Raw genomic sequence first — 16,523 nt, 5'->3', positions numbered from 1 at the left:
TCACCAAATCAAGACTCCTTGAGGTCTTTTCTTCTCCCCACCTTCCCCACACTCCCGTGGGGGAGAGCTTTACGTCTGCCTCTGCATTGCCTGGTGGTTTTTTTTTTTTTTTTTTTTTTTTGTCTTTTGTCTTTTTATGGGCATATGGAGGTTCCCGGCTAGGGTTCACATCAGAGCTACAGCTGCCAGCCTACACCACAGCCACAGCAACTTGGGATCTGAGTTGTGTCTGCGACCTACACCACAGCTCACAGCAATGCCGGATCCTTAACCCACTGAGCGAGGCCAGGGATCGAATCCGCACCCTCATGGTTCCCTGCACTGCCTTTTAAATAGACCTTTTCCCTTTTAGCTCCTCCTGCCCTCCCCTGACAGCCGCAGTTTTCTCTCTGCCACTGAGATTGCCACCTAACGCTGTGCTCTGCCCCTTTGTGCCAGATTCATCTTTTCCCAAAGCACACACATGTATGTCAGTCTCCTGCTCGAACCCTTCAGTGCCTCGCTCTGCCCTTTACTGATCATCACCCGTCTCCACTAGACTTTGCAGAGGTCTGGTAGCTTTCCTTGCGGCACTGCCCAAGTCCATGTTCTTTGGGCTCTTTGCGTTATAGTGATGTTTCTTTCTCCACAGGATTATAAGCTTGTCTTAATTTATCTTTTGAGTCTCCAGCACAGTATTTATAGATGTTTGTTTCATGATAATAGTTGAATGTTCCTGGTTACGTTTCATTAACTCCAAGTAGAGAGTAACATATATTATGCATTTTGGAGACTTTGTGTGTATTGCAAATAACTGTGTGTGTGTTTTTTTTTTGAAGAGTTTGGTCCTAAAGGGGGGAAATGTCAGTTTTTAGGAAAATTGCTTGTGAGGAATTTTGTCCTTCTCAGTGATGCCAGATACATGGGATGTTATTTTATCTAATATTGTTCATGTCACTTCGCATCTGTAAAGATGGAGACAATGACTCTTGCTCTGCCCACTTCACAAGCTATAGTGAAAACAGTTTGGACAAGGAATGTGAAGTGCTTTGTGTGAATAAACGGCTACACTGATGCAAAGGTATAGGATGTAGTTGCGGTGGGCTGGAGAGAGCCATGGATTTAGAGGACCTGAGTTCTGGTTCTGCAACCTTGGTGGTTGATCTTGTGGCAGGTATTGTCTTTCTGAGGCTTAGGTTCCTAGTCTATATAATTGTAATAAACATGCTTGCCTTTTAGGGTTCTTCAGGGGGGGATTAATTGAGTTGTGAGACATCACCTTCTTTAAATTCTTGAAGTTCTTATCAAGTGTTAGTGTTTTAATTTTTTAACTTAAAATTTTTTTTTATTGTGACCATGTTGGACACCAGTCCCATCTATTTTACTTATTTGTAATACATTGGCAAGTTTCATTCTTTTTATTTTAATTTTTTTTTGTCTTTTTGCCTTTTCTCGAGCCGCTCCCGTGGCATATGGAGGTTCCCAGGCTAGGGGTTGAATCGGAGCTGTAGCCACCGGCCTACGCCAGAGCCACAGCAACGCGGGATCCGAGCCACGTCTGCAACCTACACCACAGCTCACGGCAACGCCGGATCCTTAACCCACTGAGCGAGGCCAGGGATCGAACCCGCAACCTCATGGTTCCTAGTTGGATTCGTTAACCACTGTGCCACAATGGGAACTCCGGCAAGTTTCATTCTTGCATCAATCTAGCATCCTACTCAGAAATCCAACCACTTTCAATATTTGTGTTTGTTCGTTTCCATCCATGGTTAAAGGCACCTGATATGGTAGAAAGACGAGTGGATTTGGAGCCAGAAAGACAGGGGTCCAAGTGCTGTGTAGGAGGTGGAGATATGGGAAATAAGAGGAAGAGAGAGAGAATGGGAAAGAAGGGAGAAGAATGGGATGCCCTGTGAGTTTCGTGGCTACTTACAAGCCTGTTTGAAACAAACCAGATCCTGGGCAGGGTCCCTGTGGTCCAATGTTTTAAAATCACACATTGTCTCAAATCAGCAGGCCTTGCTCAAGCATACAGATAAGGTGTAGAAGGTAGCTGACGATGGCCAGTCCTTGGTGAAGCTGTCGCAGGTATTCCACCGTGAATGCACGGGGAACTGGAAGACACCCTAAGGTCTCTTTCAAGCTTGAGAGTCTGATTTGTTGACTAGGTGTAGAAAGCTGCTCTTCTTTAGACCGTTTGGATCCATGTAATTATAAACTGCACTTTCTCTGTGGCTTTTATGTATGAAACCTTGTAAATGCCAAGTATAGCTCCAATCACCTTTCGTTGCATCTCATGCAAAGTTGCAACTACCAGTTTCCAAGTAATCCTTCTTTCATCAGGATTAATGAAACACCCACATGTGCCTTGCTCTGGGTGTGGGACCCAGTAGGGTGACCAAGTGCCTGTGGGAGTTGCTATTTTAGGGGAAGGAAGCCCTAACCAGGTTTTGACCAGGTTTCTGAGGAAATTAGTTTTATGGCAAGATTTTTGTGGTTAAGAATGGTGTCCTGGAGAAAGAATCATGGGAAATTTTTGAAGATACTGTAGATAGGACCTAACCCTCACCTTCTTTCACCAAGACCCAGGCTAGGCCAAGTGACTTTAGGAAGCCATGAATATAGTCTGTGAACTCTGCAGCATTTACCTCCAGGGGCTTCCAATACCAAACCTAGTATGGTTTCTGTCATCGGCGAGGCTGTCTTCAGGAGGCATCTTTACATCAAAACTGTTCCTTTAGGAGTTCCCGTTGTGGCTCAGCAGAAACGAACCTGACTAGGATCCATGAGGATTCGGTTCGATTCCTGGCTTCGTTCCGTGGGTTAAAGGATCCAGCCTTGCTGTGAGCTGTAGTCTAGGTCACAGATGCACCTCCGCCTGCCGCACCCGTGGCCCTACAGAAAAGCAAAACAAAACAAAAACTGTTTTCTTTAGTTTCTTTTACCTTTCTATCAGTTCTGTGTTTGTGAGCCAACACTGTGCCACATATGTTGCCTGTAGGGACAGAGCCATTTGCTCCTCTGTGACAGTGAAACAGGGTGAACAGGTTCTTAGGTGTTTTGTAGAAAGACCTTCTTGAGGGAGAGCTGAATAAGGCCTCATGGATGTCATTATGAATCCTCGCTGGGTTTTGATCTGCCTTCTGCTTTTCTCCCCAGGAAGCTCAGGCTTACCAACACTGCCTCATTACTCAGCCCCTACCCTCTGGAGAGGGAGAGTGAGGCCTGTAAATAAGCTCCAGGTCAGGGCTTCCCTCCGGCCTTCTCTCGCCGTGGCTTCGCGCCCTTGAGACATGTCTGCCATCCCCCTTCCAGCAGAAGACCCTTCTGTGCTTGCTCCTTCAGAGGAGTTTGGGTCCTTTAACGTTTGTAAAGCTCTTGCATCTTCAGAAAAAAATCTTAGTGGTTACTTTTTTTATTTGCTTTGGGGGGGGGCACACCCACAGCATATGGAGGTTCCAAGGCTAGGAGTTGAATTGGGGCTGCAGCTGCCAGCCTACACCACACCCACAGAAACGCCAGATCTGAGCTGAGTCTTCAACCTGCACCACAGCTCATGGCAGTGCGGGATCCTTAACCCACTGAGCGAGGCCGGGGATCGAACCCGCAACCTCATGGTTACTAGTTGGATTTGTTTCTGCTGAGCCACTACAGGAACTCCTAGCAGTTACTTCTAAAAAAAAATCTTTTTTTTTTTTTAAATTATAGTTGATTTATAATGTTGTGCCAATTTCTGCTGTGAAGTGGTTGCTTTTGAAATTAGAGCTGTTGAATGTTTTGATTAAAAAGTTGATTTTTATGAGGAGGTAGAGAGAGGTACACGTCTTCTTCGAGCCGCCAAGAACATGCTACCTTTTAGTCATTCATTCAAAGATTGTTTATTCACGAGTGGTAGAGAAGAGTTTAGAGACCAGATGGACAAATCACTACGTAGGTAACTAAGTCACTTAACTCCTGAGCCTCAGATTTCCTCATCTTTAAAATGGAAAGAGGGAGTTCCCCTTGTGGCGCAGCAGAAATGAATCTAACTAGGATCCATGAGGACACAGGTTCAGTCCCAGGCCTCGATCAGTGGGTTAAGGATTTGGCGTTGCCCTGAGGGGTAGTGTAGGCCAGCAGCTATAGCTCCAATTCATCCCCTAGCCTGGGCCCCTCAGTATGCCGTGGGTGTGGCCTTGGAGGGGAAAAAAAAAAAAAAAAGGCAAAAATAAATAAATAAATAAATGAAATAAAATAGAAATAAAACCTTCTTTATAGATTGTCCTGAGAATTAGATGAAGTGACCATAAGACAATGGGTTCTGGGCTCAGATTTTGCCTTCATCACTTACTGTGTGACCTTAGGCCAGTTAAGTAATCTTTTTCATTCTCCATTTCCTTTGCTGCAAAATAGGGTTAATCATAATATTTTGGGTTATTGTGACATTGGGCTATTGTGAGGATTAAACCAAATAAAGCTCGGAAGTGTTTAGTGTAGTGCCTGGCCCATACTAAGTGCTCATTAAATGTTAGCTATTAATTACAACAATAACAGCAATGACAGTAATGATAGTCTTTAGGTGTTTATTATGCTAGGACATCAAGTGGCAGAGGAAAGACTAGAAGGCATAGTACAGAGTAGTGGCTCTGTAAGCGTTTTTCCTGCCAGCTTTCCTTGTGAGAGGGCCTGTAGGGACCGAGACAGGCTCTCCTTGGGTCCCAGCCTACAGCTTCCTACAGCGAAAGCTTCCCTTCCAGGCTGAGGTAAGAGGTTCAGAGAGACTTTGGGAGAGAGTGGGAGGACCAGTCTGGCAGGGTGGAGGGTTTGGTAAGGGCAGTGAATGACTCTGGAAGGTAAAACTGGGGCCAGGTCACGGAGGGCCTTGAATGCCAGGCCAATTCTTTGTCTTAAGAACCATCCATTCCCGAACTAAGGGGAGTCTCTCCCTTCCTGTCTTCTGCTTAAGCTTGTAAAAATGGTAATACCCTTTCAAAATGATAACATTTACATTTAAAGAACAACAACAAAACAAACACCCATACCCCATCCAGCTTCGAAGATGTACTTGTTACCAGGCCCTTTGAGACACCCTGGGTGCTCTGCCCTCAGCAGCCCGCCTCCAGCCCCCCTCTGAAGGCTGTGCAGCATTTTGTGTTAGTTACATGGTGTTTTCTCTCTCTCCGTCCTTTCTCTTCCTCTTTTAAAAATGGATTTTCCCCGCTTATCCTGGTCTTTTGGGGACAGTGCGCAGGGTCTGTGGAGCCCAGCGGGGGCCATGTGGCCCGCCTCTTGCCTGGCTGGGCTGGGAGGAGGGCCGGAGAAGCTGTGCCCCCCGGGAGGGGCACTGTGCTGGGGGAGGGGGGCTGGGGAGACGGGCCGACTTCCTTGGGCTGTCCTGAAGCGCAGGCCCAGAGGCTGGGCAGCTTTGGTGGAGAGGCTCCAGAGGGGAGTTCAGCGCCTCTGAGGCCAGCGGCTGGAGGCTATTGCCTGCTGTTCAGCGCCATGGGAGGGTGGGGGCACCTTTTGAGACCCCTAGCCATTCTTTGGTGTGCTAGGGAGCTTCAGGGCTGACATAATGCCAGATGTGGCCAGGGTGACTTTAGCAGGCCTGCCTCTCATTTTCACCTCATGCATTTTTGGCAGTGTTGATTGTGCCAGTCGTTAAATTATGTTTGCGGCTTTGCTTTTCTGTAAAACCTTGGGGTTTTTTGCTCTGCCTTTACTTTCCTGGTGCATCTTTGAATCTTTGAATACCAGTCGGTAACCGTGGACTGCAAGTAACACTGCGAAAACAAAACAATATGGGCCTGCCTGGGAGAAGAGGGGCCATTGGAGGCCCAGCAAGGGCCTTGGTCCCACTCCCTCCACAGCGCTGCCCCCCACTCACCATTCACCACAGTTATTCTCTGGTGGCCAGAAAGTTGAATTTAGAAGCCTTCCATCCGGATGTAGTTCAGTGGTACAGACTGAAGGAGCCCCGGTGTGCTAGGTACTGTGGGGGAACCCTAGTGAGCTGGAACTGGTTATGCCTTTGAGTGATTCACATTCTAGATGTGAAAACAAGGCTTCCAGTGCATATGCAGTTAAGGCAGTACAAGGGCCAAATGCAGAATGTAACCACATTTTTCTGATCACCAATGTAACACAGGGTTGTTGAAGATAATTTCAAACATGAAAAGAAACATACAGTGTAGAAAGTCCCCCACAGTCTGACTCTTACCTCAAATAGCCATTGTTATCTGTTACTGTTTGAGGAGGTAAAATTTGAGCTGACCATCAGGTAAAATCTGGAGAGGTGGACTGACAGAAGGAGAGCTCTGATCTCCTCCAGGGAGGTGCACTCCACCGGCTTCCTGGCAAGTGCTGAGCCGGCTTCTGCTTGGACACCTTGGTGACACGGGGCCAGCATGCCCAAGTAGGAACTAACCAGTGCTCAGTCCCACCTTGTGTCTGGGTGCTAGTGTGTTGGGTACCATACAGATGTTATTGAATCCCCATCACAACCTGATAAAACCAGGTAACTTATCCTTGTTTTACAAGTAGGAACACGGAGACTCAGAGGTTACCTGCCAGGGTCACAGAGCAGCAAGTGGTGTCAGAGCCCTGCCATTCACTAGCTCTGTGATCTTGGACAAATTATTTTATCTCTGTGGCTCAGTTTCCTCATCATTGTAAAGATGAGTGATAACAGCACCTACTTTACAAAGGGGGTTTTTCAGATTAATGAGTTAATACACATTAGGCCAGCATTTATTACAACTTTTTTTTGGGGGGGGTCGTTTTCTGGCTGCTTCCGCAGTATGTGGAAGTTCCCAGGCTAGGGGTCGAATCAGAGCTGTAGCTGCTGGCCTACACCACAGCAACACGGGATCCAAGCCCTGTCTGTGACCTACACCACTGCTCACGGCAATGTCGGATCCTTAACCCACTGATTGGGGCCAGGGATTGAACCTGCATCCTCATGGATACTAGTCGGGTTAGTTACCTCTGAGCCACAATGGCAACTCCTCTTACACCTCGTTTTCTCTCTTGTTCTAACATGATCCACATCATCTCTGCACTCACATTAATTCTGTAGACGGCCTCTCTGTCGTCCCTGCCGTCCCTCATACTTCCTTACATTTCCTCCCTCTGCTTCCACTCCTTCCCTGCTCTTCATCCTTGCTCCACCATGTCTCTCATCCCCCTGCTTTCCATTCTCTTACCTAACCCCCCATGTCCTCATTACCTGTCTCCTGTCTGTTGTGGCAGCCGTCTGACTCGCCTCCTTGCTGCTGGTCTCATTCATTCATATACCAGGATAGTTTCTCAAAGTACACTTCTCAACATGCCACATCTCTGTGCTAAACATAAAAAAATAAATGTTCACGGGAGTTCCCATTGTGGTGCATTGGCATCTGTGGTGTCTTGGGAGCACTGGGACACAGTTTCCATTCTTGCCAGGCACAATGGGTTAAGGATCCAGTGTTGCTGCAGCTGCCGCTTAGGTCAAAACTGGCTCAGACCTGATCTGATCCCTGGCTGGGGAAATCCATATGCCGCAGGGCGGCCAACAAATAAATAAAATGTTCTTGGAGTTCCCTGATAGCCTATCGGTTAAGGATCAGTATTGTCACTGCTGGAGTTCCCGTCCTGGCGCAGTGGTTAACGAATCCGACTAGGAACCATGAGGTTGCGGGTTCGATCCCTGGCCTCGCTCAGTGGGTTAAGGATCCGGCGTTGCCGTGAGCTGTGGTGTAGGTTGCAGACGCGGCTCGGATCCTGCGTTGCTGTGGCTCTGGCGTAGGCCAGTGGCTACAGCTCCGATTGGACCCCTAGCCTGGGAACCTCCATATGTCGTGGGAGCGGCCCAAGAAATAGCAAAAAAAAAAAAAAAAAAAAAAAAGTATTGTCACTGCTGTGGCATGAGTTCAATCCCTGGCCTGGGAATTTCTGCATATCGTAGGCAAGGCCAAGGGAAAAAAATCCCAAATAAATGTTCCTATCTTATTTCTTGAAGTTCAAGATTTTCCACCTCTTACCCCAGCTCTCCCTTCCAGTCTGTGTCTCCACTGCTTCCACACCTCCTCTCTGCTTTGGCTTCCTTACCTCTCTCTCCATTTCCATCTGGGCAAGTTCTATCTATGTGTTTTAAGATCCAAATTAAAACATCATGTTTTCTTAGTCCTTCCCTATTCTCGACTGCTTAGAATTTTTATCTTTTTGTGAGTTAGCACATGCTGTCTTGAAATGTAATTTCGAGTCTCATTTCTTCTCTCCTGTGGAATTTTAACCCACCTCGGTGTAGATGCTGGGTGAATTCATCTTTGTATACGCTCTACAGTGGCCTCGAGCAGTCGGTGCACCTCGTAGGTGTCTAACAGATGTTTCTGGTGTGGGTGAAAGCAGGATGCGGGCCTTCCCGAGGCCCGGTGGCCCCTCTCTCCCGTCTGGGTGAGGGTCGCTGTTCAGGGGGAGGGAACGCCGCGGTTTGTTTCCCAGGCGTCAGACATCTTTCCTTTCGGCCGCGGAGGCGAGGCCGAGCCTGTGTGCTCAGCTGCCGGGCGCCAGTGCCCGCGTCTGGGAAGGGGCCGCAGCCAGCGCCTGCCGCCCTCGGTCCCGTGCCCGGGCCCCTCCACCCCTCCCCGCCAGTGCTCGGCGGCGGCGGCGGCGGAACAGGGGATTAGGTCCTGGCAGCGCCGCTGGGGTTTGGGCGGCCATTCCTCCGGCGACAAGAGCGCGCAGCCGCCCGGCGGGGACAGCGCAGGCCCGCGCTCCGGGGCCGCCGTCGGCCCGGGCTCCCGGTTTGGGTGGCCGAGGGGGAGGAGCGGGCGCCGCGCGGCAGAAGGTACGGGCTGGAGAGGTTCCCCCGGGGAGAGGGCTCGGGGCGGCCAGGTCCCAGGGCCGGCGGCGCCCGCCCGCCCGCCCGCGGAAGGAGGCCGGCGCTTTGTGTGCGAGCCGTGCGTGTGCTTCAGAGACGCCGCCCGCCCCGGGCCGGCAGGAAGCTGCCCCCGTGGAAGAGGGCCTGCGTCTGGCTCGCTCTCCGCGGTCTCTGGTCCCGGGCTTCCTGCCTGCCCTGCTCGCCGGCAGGCAGGGCTGATCTGAACGCCAGGGCCGCCCGTGGCCTACCCTTTCTTCCCTGCTGCTGGCAGCGATGGACAGGCCCTCGCTGCTGTCCTAGGAGCGCGGAGGGGGAGTGTCCGGGGCTATCAGGTTTGTCTGGCAGGCCGCTGGGAGATGTGCTTGGGGTGTTGATGCACAGTTTGCTTTGGCTCTGGCGGCCGTTGCCGTGCAGTGTTTTTGTCTGCCGGCCTCGGGCCCCTCGTGGTCTCAGGCTCGGGCGTGCGGGCCAGGCCTCCCGCGCCCCTCCTCCCCGGTGCGCCCGCGCCCCCTCCCTCTGGCCCCGGCTGCCTCCCCTCCCCCTCGCTGAGCGTTCCCTGCTCGCCGGCGCTCCCAGACCGCGGAAGCTCGCTGCGCCTTTAAAGAAAGCAGACTCCTGGCCGTGACGCACTTCTGGCTGTCAGCCAGGAAGATCGCTCCTGCCAGGCTGACTGAGAAGAAAACCAACAACTTTTCTTTTGTGTGTGGGGTTACTTTCCACTAGCCCCCCTTCCTCCTCTCCTTTCAAGATTTAAATGCTAATGGCGGATTAAAACCTGTAGATACGTGTGGCTTTGGGAGTCTGGTAAGGCCCTGCCTGCACTCAGACTTTTTCTCCTCGCTGCTTCGCTGGGTTTTTGTTCAAACATGGACGAGGGGCTGCGGCGGACTCTCCCCCTCACCTCCCTTTCCTGCGCCATCCTGGGAGGGGAGGGGAGGGAGAGCAAGTAAACACGCAGGACCAGGCGCCGGAGCGCAGCTCGCCAACATCCGGGAGTTGGCGCCTTTCGGAGCGAGGGCTTGCTTTCTTTCTCCCTGGCGGAGGTGTCAGCGTGTTTTTGTTCAGAGGGGGAGAGCGTGTGCGCCTGCACGTTGAGCTGTAGACAGCTCAGGAGAGCGTCTCCATTCCCGAGTGAGGCCTGGGCGTGTGCGCAGTGCTGGCGGTGGGGGGAAAGGTTCATTTCGTCAGCTGGTGGGGACCAGCGTGTGTGAACAGAGCGGTGGGGGCAGGTGCTGATGAACGCTGGAGTGGGCTCCGAGCTGGTTGTGCCGTATGTGACTGTAGGCCCCAGGTCTGCTTCATAATTGCAACCCTTGTGCCCACATCCTTCTGATCCGGACCCTGCAGAGCGTGGGGGGAAGGGCAGATAGCTGCAAACCACTTGGAAGAAACCAGGGAAACCTTGGTTTCCCGTACAGTTCTTCCCAGGTTCCCCACCAGAACTCTGGCCCAGAGTCTAGGCTGCATAGCGAGGAGGGTCTGGGTGACGAAGGAAAGGCCTGAGCCTAGGGTGAGCCCCTTAGGGGGCCCAGGGAATCCAAGCTGGTTTGCCCTGACCTCAGGGCTGCAGAGAAACCCGTTGGACCTGGACAAGACGGTCTGCTCAGACCTCCTCGGGGAATTGAAAAGGATTGTGTTTTTTTCCCTTGTTGGCTTTTCTTGGGGCTGCTTGGTCCTTGGGTTTTTTACCTCCTCCCAGCCAGGGGATGCACCAGCAAGATATTTCCTATTCTCTTCTTTATGACAAGTTAGCCGTGGTGACACGGCTTGGCCTTTGCTGGGCTGCTCTGGGGCAGCCTACCAAATAGGTGTGGGTGGTTGGGTGACTATGCCTCCTGCCCTGTCCGGGGAGGAGGAGGTGGAACACCCTCAAGATTAGGGTATTCACTGTTTGGCTGGGGGTCCCTCAGATGCCAGGCATGTAACCCTTTCAGAAAGGTGTACAGAGCTTGGAATTCTTACGGTTATAGGCAGGTAGGCTGTCTGGGTAAGTAGTGGTAAAGCTTGCCATTGACCTTGGGCGCACAGTTGGGATAGCAGTTTCCCTCATGAGCTGTGTGAGCCTGTGGGCCTTTGGAACCTGCTGGTAGAGAGGGGGGTGGGCCTTGAGGTGGGACCCTTTGAGGTGGGAGTTTGTGTGGGCTTTGGGCCCTGGAATTCTGGGAATGGGAGCCAGCACCTAAAAGAACGAGGGTTCAGCGGAGGTGAGGGCCCATGGGCTGAGCCGTCAGTACAGTTCTGTAGCTCTCTGGGACCAAAGATCACTTTTGTGTTATCTTGGGTAGGACTGATAGTCAGAGGGCAGTAAGTGCCTAAGAGGTGGTCTTAAAAGAGTTGGCCCCCAGGCTGGGGGGCAGGGTACGGAGAGCAGTACTGCTGCAGCTCAGACCTTCTGGCCTTTGGCCTATCACTTGGTCAATCCTTAAAACTCAAGCTTTTCCAGAACAGACCCCAGAGCTCAGCAACCTGACCTCCTGTCTGGGTCCTTGCATCTGAGCAGGTGGTTTGCATTAGCCTCAGGCCTGGTAGGAAACCAGGGCTAGATTTTAACTCTTTATGAACCAGAGAGGGTACAGGCCAGGTGACTGCTTATCTCTTGTTGACCTTCAAGTTCCTTGTCCTGATACAAATTCTCAGGACTCATGGAGGAGTTACTGTAAATGTGGGAATTGAACCTGATGTGAGGGAGTTACATTATGTCAATTTTGAAAATGTAAAGACCATGCAGGAGGAGGCAAGGCCTTTATGAAAAGGCAGCTGCTTCGATGTCTTGGTTCCTTCTTGAGCCCAGGGAAAAGAGAGAGTGCCTTATCAGCTCTCTGAAGCCTTTGTTTTGGCTTCTGGGGGCACTCCTTTTGAAAGACACAGGTAGGTAGGAACTCTAAAGGTGTCCAGAGAGGGCCTGCATTTCCGAGATTTTGTTGGTTTGTTTGTTGATTGGGAGTGGCGGGGGGCGGGGGGGGGGGAGTTGCCTGATCAAGTTGGGATGAATCTTAGCAGACCCTGCTGTGAAATGGTTCCAGGCTGTAGTCGCAGGGATCTGTTTTTCCATCCCCATCACCCAGTCTTCTGGGTGGGGCCTGCCTCAGATTTCAGGGGGAGGGTGTGGAGGATGGTGCTCTGTGGCTGGGAGCCCTCGAGTTCCAAGCCAAGGCCTGCTTAAAGCTGTAGGCTCGGTGCCGAGGACTAGCTGTGCCACTGGCTTCAATCATTCATTACCCAGAGAAGAGTGAATGGCTAGGCCGGCCTAAAGGCTCTCACCCCGATGTCCTGTCTTTGAGTAAGTGTCCCTTTATGGGCTTTGAGCCGATAAGGTCCTTCCTCAGGTTGCGAGTTGGATTTTGCCGATGTTGTGCCTGGGGAGCATTGTGCCTGGGGAGCACGGCCGAAGGCATTTGGCCTTGAGACCAGGTTTCCTGAGCAGTGGAACTCGTTTTAGACGGGCTCCCCTGGGACGACGTAAGGGTTGTGTGTTTTGCCTCTGAGATGAAGGGAAGAGGTTGAGCAGGTCATTTTTAGCAACACAGCTGTGGGATCTCTCAGAGCAGGCAGGATCAACCTCCGGTTGCAAATAAAATTTCTGACTGAAGTTTTGGGCCTCATCAAAAGGAGAGCAAGTCTAAAGGGAGCTGATCTGGGCCTCATTTCCCTTGTTCTTGAAAACGCAAACTTTTTTTTTTTTTTTTTTTTAAGAAGCCCTAGTAGATGATGATTGTTGTACACCTGTAAATGTAACAAAATTCATTAATTAAAAAAAAAGAAGCCCTAGTAGAGCGTTTGGTCATTGCGGCCTTAACTGTAAGTGCCAAGCATGGTCCTTCTAACTTTTGGCCCACCACCGGAAAAGCCTTCTTGCAGTAGCTGAGGCCATTCTCTCTGTATCCTACCTGGGGGAGGAGGCAGTTCGTGCCCCTCGATGGCCGTGCTGAGTGAAAATCATCGCAGACTGAGGAACACATGGGCGTCTTAGCTTCCCTGCCCTCCTGAGAACTCCCTTAACCACTTCACCTGCTTTTGCCAAAGGCCAGGTGAATGGGCTCATTTCCAAGGCTGTGGCGTTGCTATGACAGGTGGAGTCATTGGGTTTCGCAGTGCCAGGAAGCAATTAATTATAATTAGCAATTAGTTGTATTTAGCATTTATTTTCTTCTGTTATTTAATTCTTTCTGTATGTTTAATTTCACTCCTCACCCTGTGCAAGCCCCTCAGAGACAGGGATCATGTCATTGCCTCCTATTTCCCATGTAGCTTCTAGCACAAGATGAACATAGGACTAAGGACTAAGAAAATAAGCTTTTTGGTTGGTTATTAAGCAGAGTACAACTTGCATTAGGAAGGCCTCAGATATGATGGGCAGTGGATTATCAGATTTATATGTCTGTCTCTTTCCGCTGCTAGGCAGTGGTCACCTTATGGACAGGAATGGTGTCTGTCTTATCCGCAACACTTTGGTTTTGTTTTTTGTTTTTTTGCTTTCTTAGGGTTGCACCTGCGGCATATGGAGTTTCCCAGGCTCGGGGTCAAATCAGAGCTACAGTTGCTGGCCTACACCACAGCCACAGCAACACCAGATCCGAGCTGCGTTTGCAACCTACACCACGGCTCACAGCAACGCCGGATCCTTAACCCACTGAGCGAGGCCAGGGATCGAACACACATCCTCATGGATCTTAGTTGGAGTCATTAACTGCTGAGTCATGAAGGGAATTCTGGGGTTATTTTGGGTTTGTTTTTTGTCTCTTTAGGGCCAAACCTGTGGCAGATGGAAGTTCCCAGGCTAGGGCTCGAATTGCAGCTGTAGATGCCCGCCTACACCACAGCCACAGCCACAGCAATGCGGGATCCTTAACCCACTGAGCAGAGCCAGGAATGGAACCACGTTCCCATGGTTACTAGTCAGATTGTTACCACTGTGCCATGATGGGAACTCCTCCCCAGCACTTTGTATGCAGAAAGTGCTTAGAAAATACTGATGCCACAAGCCCACACCTTGGCAATGCTGATGTGTAGGGGGCGTTACAGATGTTGTAGCTCTTAGCACTCTTGTTCCTCCTCTCTGAGAGAGTGGCAGATGGGGCACACCTGTGGCGGGGGGAGGGGCGGAGGGGCTGATTGCACCCATGAAGATGTGTGAGAAATTTGGGGGCTCCTAGGAGGTGTTGGGGAATATTTAGTCACCAGGTCCATGGTCTCGTGGGGAGGTTGGCAGGCATATGGCTGATTTCCACTGGGAAGGGGAATCAGGGGCAAGGATATGCCAGGATAAATACCTAATCTTAATAAGATCTCCACCAGAACTGGGTAGATTGGCTTCATCCAGTCCGCCATTTGAACCATGTCTGACAATTCTCTGAGGGATATAAAATCCAGAATTTGAAGAGGTTTCCCCCAAGGACTTGGTTATTGTTAATTAGATGGAATTTGGGTACCTGCAGAAAGAGCCAGAAATCAACCTTTTTGCTTAAGAACAGAGATCATTTATTGAATGCCTGCCATGTGCCGGGCACTGTGCTATTTGCTTTATCTGCAAAGCATCACAGTAACCCAGAGAGGAAACTGAGACTAAAAGGAGGTCCCTGATGGTCTAGCAGGTTGAGGATCCAGCATTGTCACTGTTGTGGCTCAGGTGGCTGCTGTGGCATGGGTTCGATCCTTGATCGGGGAACTTCCACCTGCTGCAGGCTCAGCCACAGAAAAAAAAGTTTTGCTACTTGCTCAAGGTCACAAGACCATGGTTACATGGAATCAGCATTCAGGCCCAGGTGTGTGTGAAAAACCGTGTTTGGTTCCATGTTTTAATGGAACCATGTCCCAGTTATTGCTGAGTATGGAATAATTTCAAGCCATATTTTAAGATACATATAACATACATTTATTTTTACATTGTAAGATAAATTATAAATTACTGAAAAGTTGGGACAAAAAACCCACTCTAGTATTTTTTTTTTTAATTTTAGGGCCACACCCTTGGCATATGGAGGTTCCCAGGCTAGGGGTCAAATCAGAGCTATAGCTGCCGGCCTACACCACAGCCACAGCAGCACCAAACCAAGCCATGTCTGACAACTGATCAATTTGGCCAACTTAAAAAAAATTAGAGAATATTTTAAGGAAATAAATTTTAATTTCCAAGTAGCATGGATTTAATAAGAAGATAGTGTCTTTAATCAATATCAAATCCCTAGTTGGGAAATACGTATTTAATGTATAAAGCATACATTCTCAGTCTTTTTTTTTTTTTTTCCTTTTTTTTTTGTTTTGTTTTGTTTTGTTTTTTTAGGGCCGTACCCATGGTATATGGAGGTTCTCAAGCTAGGGATCTAATCAGAGCTATAGTTGTGGGCTGCAGCCACAGCAACTCGGGATCTCAGCCACATCTGCAACCTACCCCACAGCTCAGGGCAACGCCGGATCCTTAACCCACTGAGCAAGGGCAGGGATCAGACTGAGTCCTCCCGGATATTAGTTAGGTTCATCACCGCTGAGCCATAACGGGAACTCCGTTTATAGTAACTTTGATGTGCACTCCGAGCTCCCTGAAAGCGCCCATGGTGCTTGGTGGATTAAGTGCCAAGTGCAATGTGATTTATTTAAGTGTTCAGAACGGGTGAATGGACCCATTCTCCTCCCCACCCCTGCCCCCCCTTGTGGATCTCGGATGTGATTAACGGTACTTCTCTTGGGTTCCAGGTCCATCGGGGTGACTGTCTGGTTTCACCACGATGACGCTCCATGCCACCCGGGCGGCTGCACTCCTCTCTTGGGTGAGTGGTCTTCCTCTCCTTGGTCGGCCGGACCTCGCCAGGAAGCTTGGGAGGGCTGAGAAAGGCGTCTCTGGGAGCCAGGGCTGTCTATGTAGGCTCTCCTCTCTAGACAAACGAAATACAGCTTTGCTTTGCCGTTCTCCTTAGATTTTAACTTTTATTATTCTTGACGGTGTCACTCCTGACAAATGATCCACGCCTCTACTTGCGTGGCTTCGAGGAGGCTTTCCTGATGTTTATTTTCTCTTTCTGTCCTGGGAAGGGTGGCTGCAGAACAGAATGGAAACCCATCCTCATTTGCTCCTTGTACATTTTTCTAGAAAGGCTCGATGCCAAATTTCACTGACATGTAGGGACTTTGGTCTTGAAAGGCCTTTAATCTCAGGGCAAGGTTCTCCTCGCTTTCTTTACCACGTTTCTGTCAGCTTCTGGTGTCCTCCCGGTGCCTTGCTTACTTCACCAGAATCCTCCTGCTAGGCCTTTCGTACACGTCTGCCCAAGACAGTGGCGAATGAAAAAAGTCACACTTGAGCATCTGCTTAGACACAGAAGGGGCCGTAAAGTGTAACGATGACACGTGGGCTTTAGAGTCAGATGGCCCAGCTTAGAATCACTTCGACCCACCCAAGGCAAGTTAATGAGCCTCTCAGCAGCTCATTTTAAAATCAAAATAAAGGTGCTATTAATCCCTCAGTGAATTAATTTGAGAATAATGAGATTATGTGTGTAAAAAGCACAAATACTAAGAATTTTCCCTGGGCATGCTATTTGGTACAGGGTATTTCAGTAGTCACCCTGACTACTGATCAGTTAGGGCCAACCTAAAAAAAAGTTAAAGAATATTTTAAGGAAATACATTTTGATTTCCAAGTAGTGTGGATTTAATAAGACAGTGTCTTTAATCACTATCAAATCCTTAGTTGGAAAACACGTATTTA

At 49.9% G+C, this 16,523-nt stretch overlaps 1 protein-coding gene across 8 annotated transcripts in view; it reads left to right on the top strand.

Annotated features, from left to right (window-relative positions):
* Nucleotides 1–16,523, top strand: part of NUMA1 (nuclear mitotic apparatus protein 1) — a 71,024-nt gene that overhangs the window by 26,333 nt on the left and 28,168 nt on the right. For 3 of the 8 annotated variants that reach the window (XM_005653665.3, XM_021062426.1, XM_021062425.1), the window contains exon 2: nucleotides 15,512–15,585. In XM_005653665.3, coding sequence (XP_005653722.1) covers nucleotides 15,544–15,585 — 42 coding nt within the window. In that variant the 5' untranslated portion in view covers nucleotides 15,512–15,543. Of the gene's footprint in view, nucleotides 1–8,452; nucleotides 8,789–8,889; nucleotides 9,154–9,373; nucleotides 9,626–9,786; nucleotides 9,953–15,511; nucleotides 15,586–16,523 lie in introns of those variants that run through there. The other 5 variants (XM_005653666.3, XM_005653667.3, XM_005653664.3 and 2 more) reach the window with 5 other exon arrangements.

The sequence above is a fragment of the Sus scrofa genome, chromosome 9, assembly GCF_000003025.6.
Source record: "Sus scrofa isolate TJ Tabasco breed Duroc chromosome 9, Sscrofa11.1, whole genome shotgun sequence".
NCBI classification, from domain to species: Eukaryota; Metazoa; Chordata; class Mammalia; order Artiodactyla; family Suidae; genus Sus; species Sus scrofa.
The sequence above is the reverse complement of the archived record's forward strand: the minus strand, read 5'-3'. Positions and strand labels throughout refer to the sequence as shown.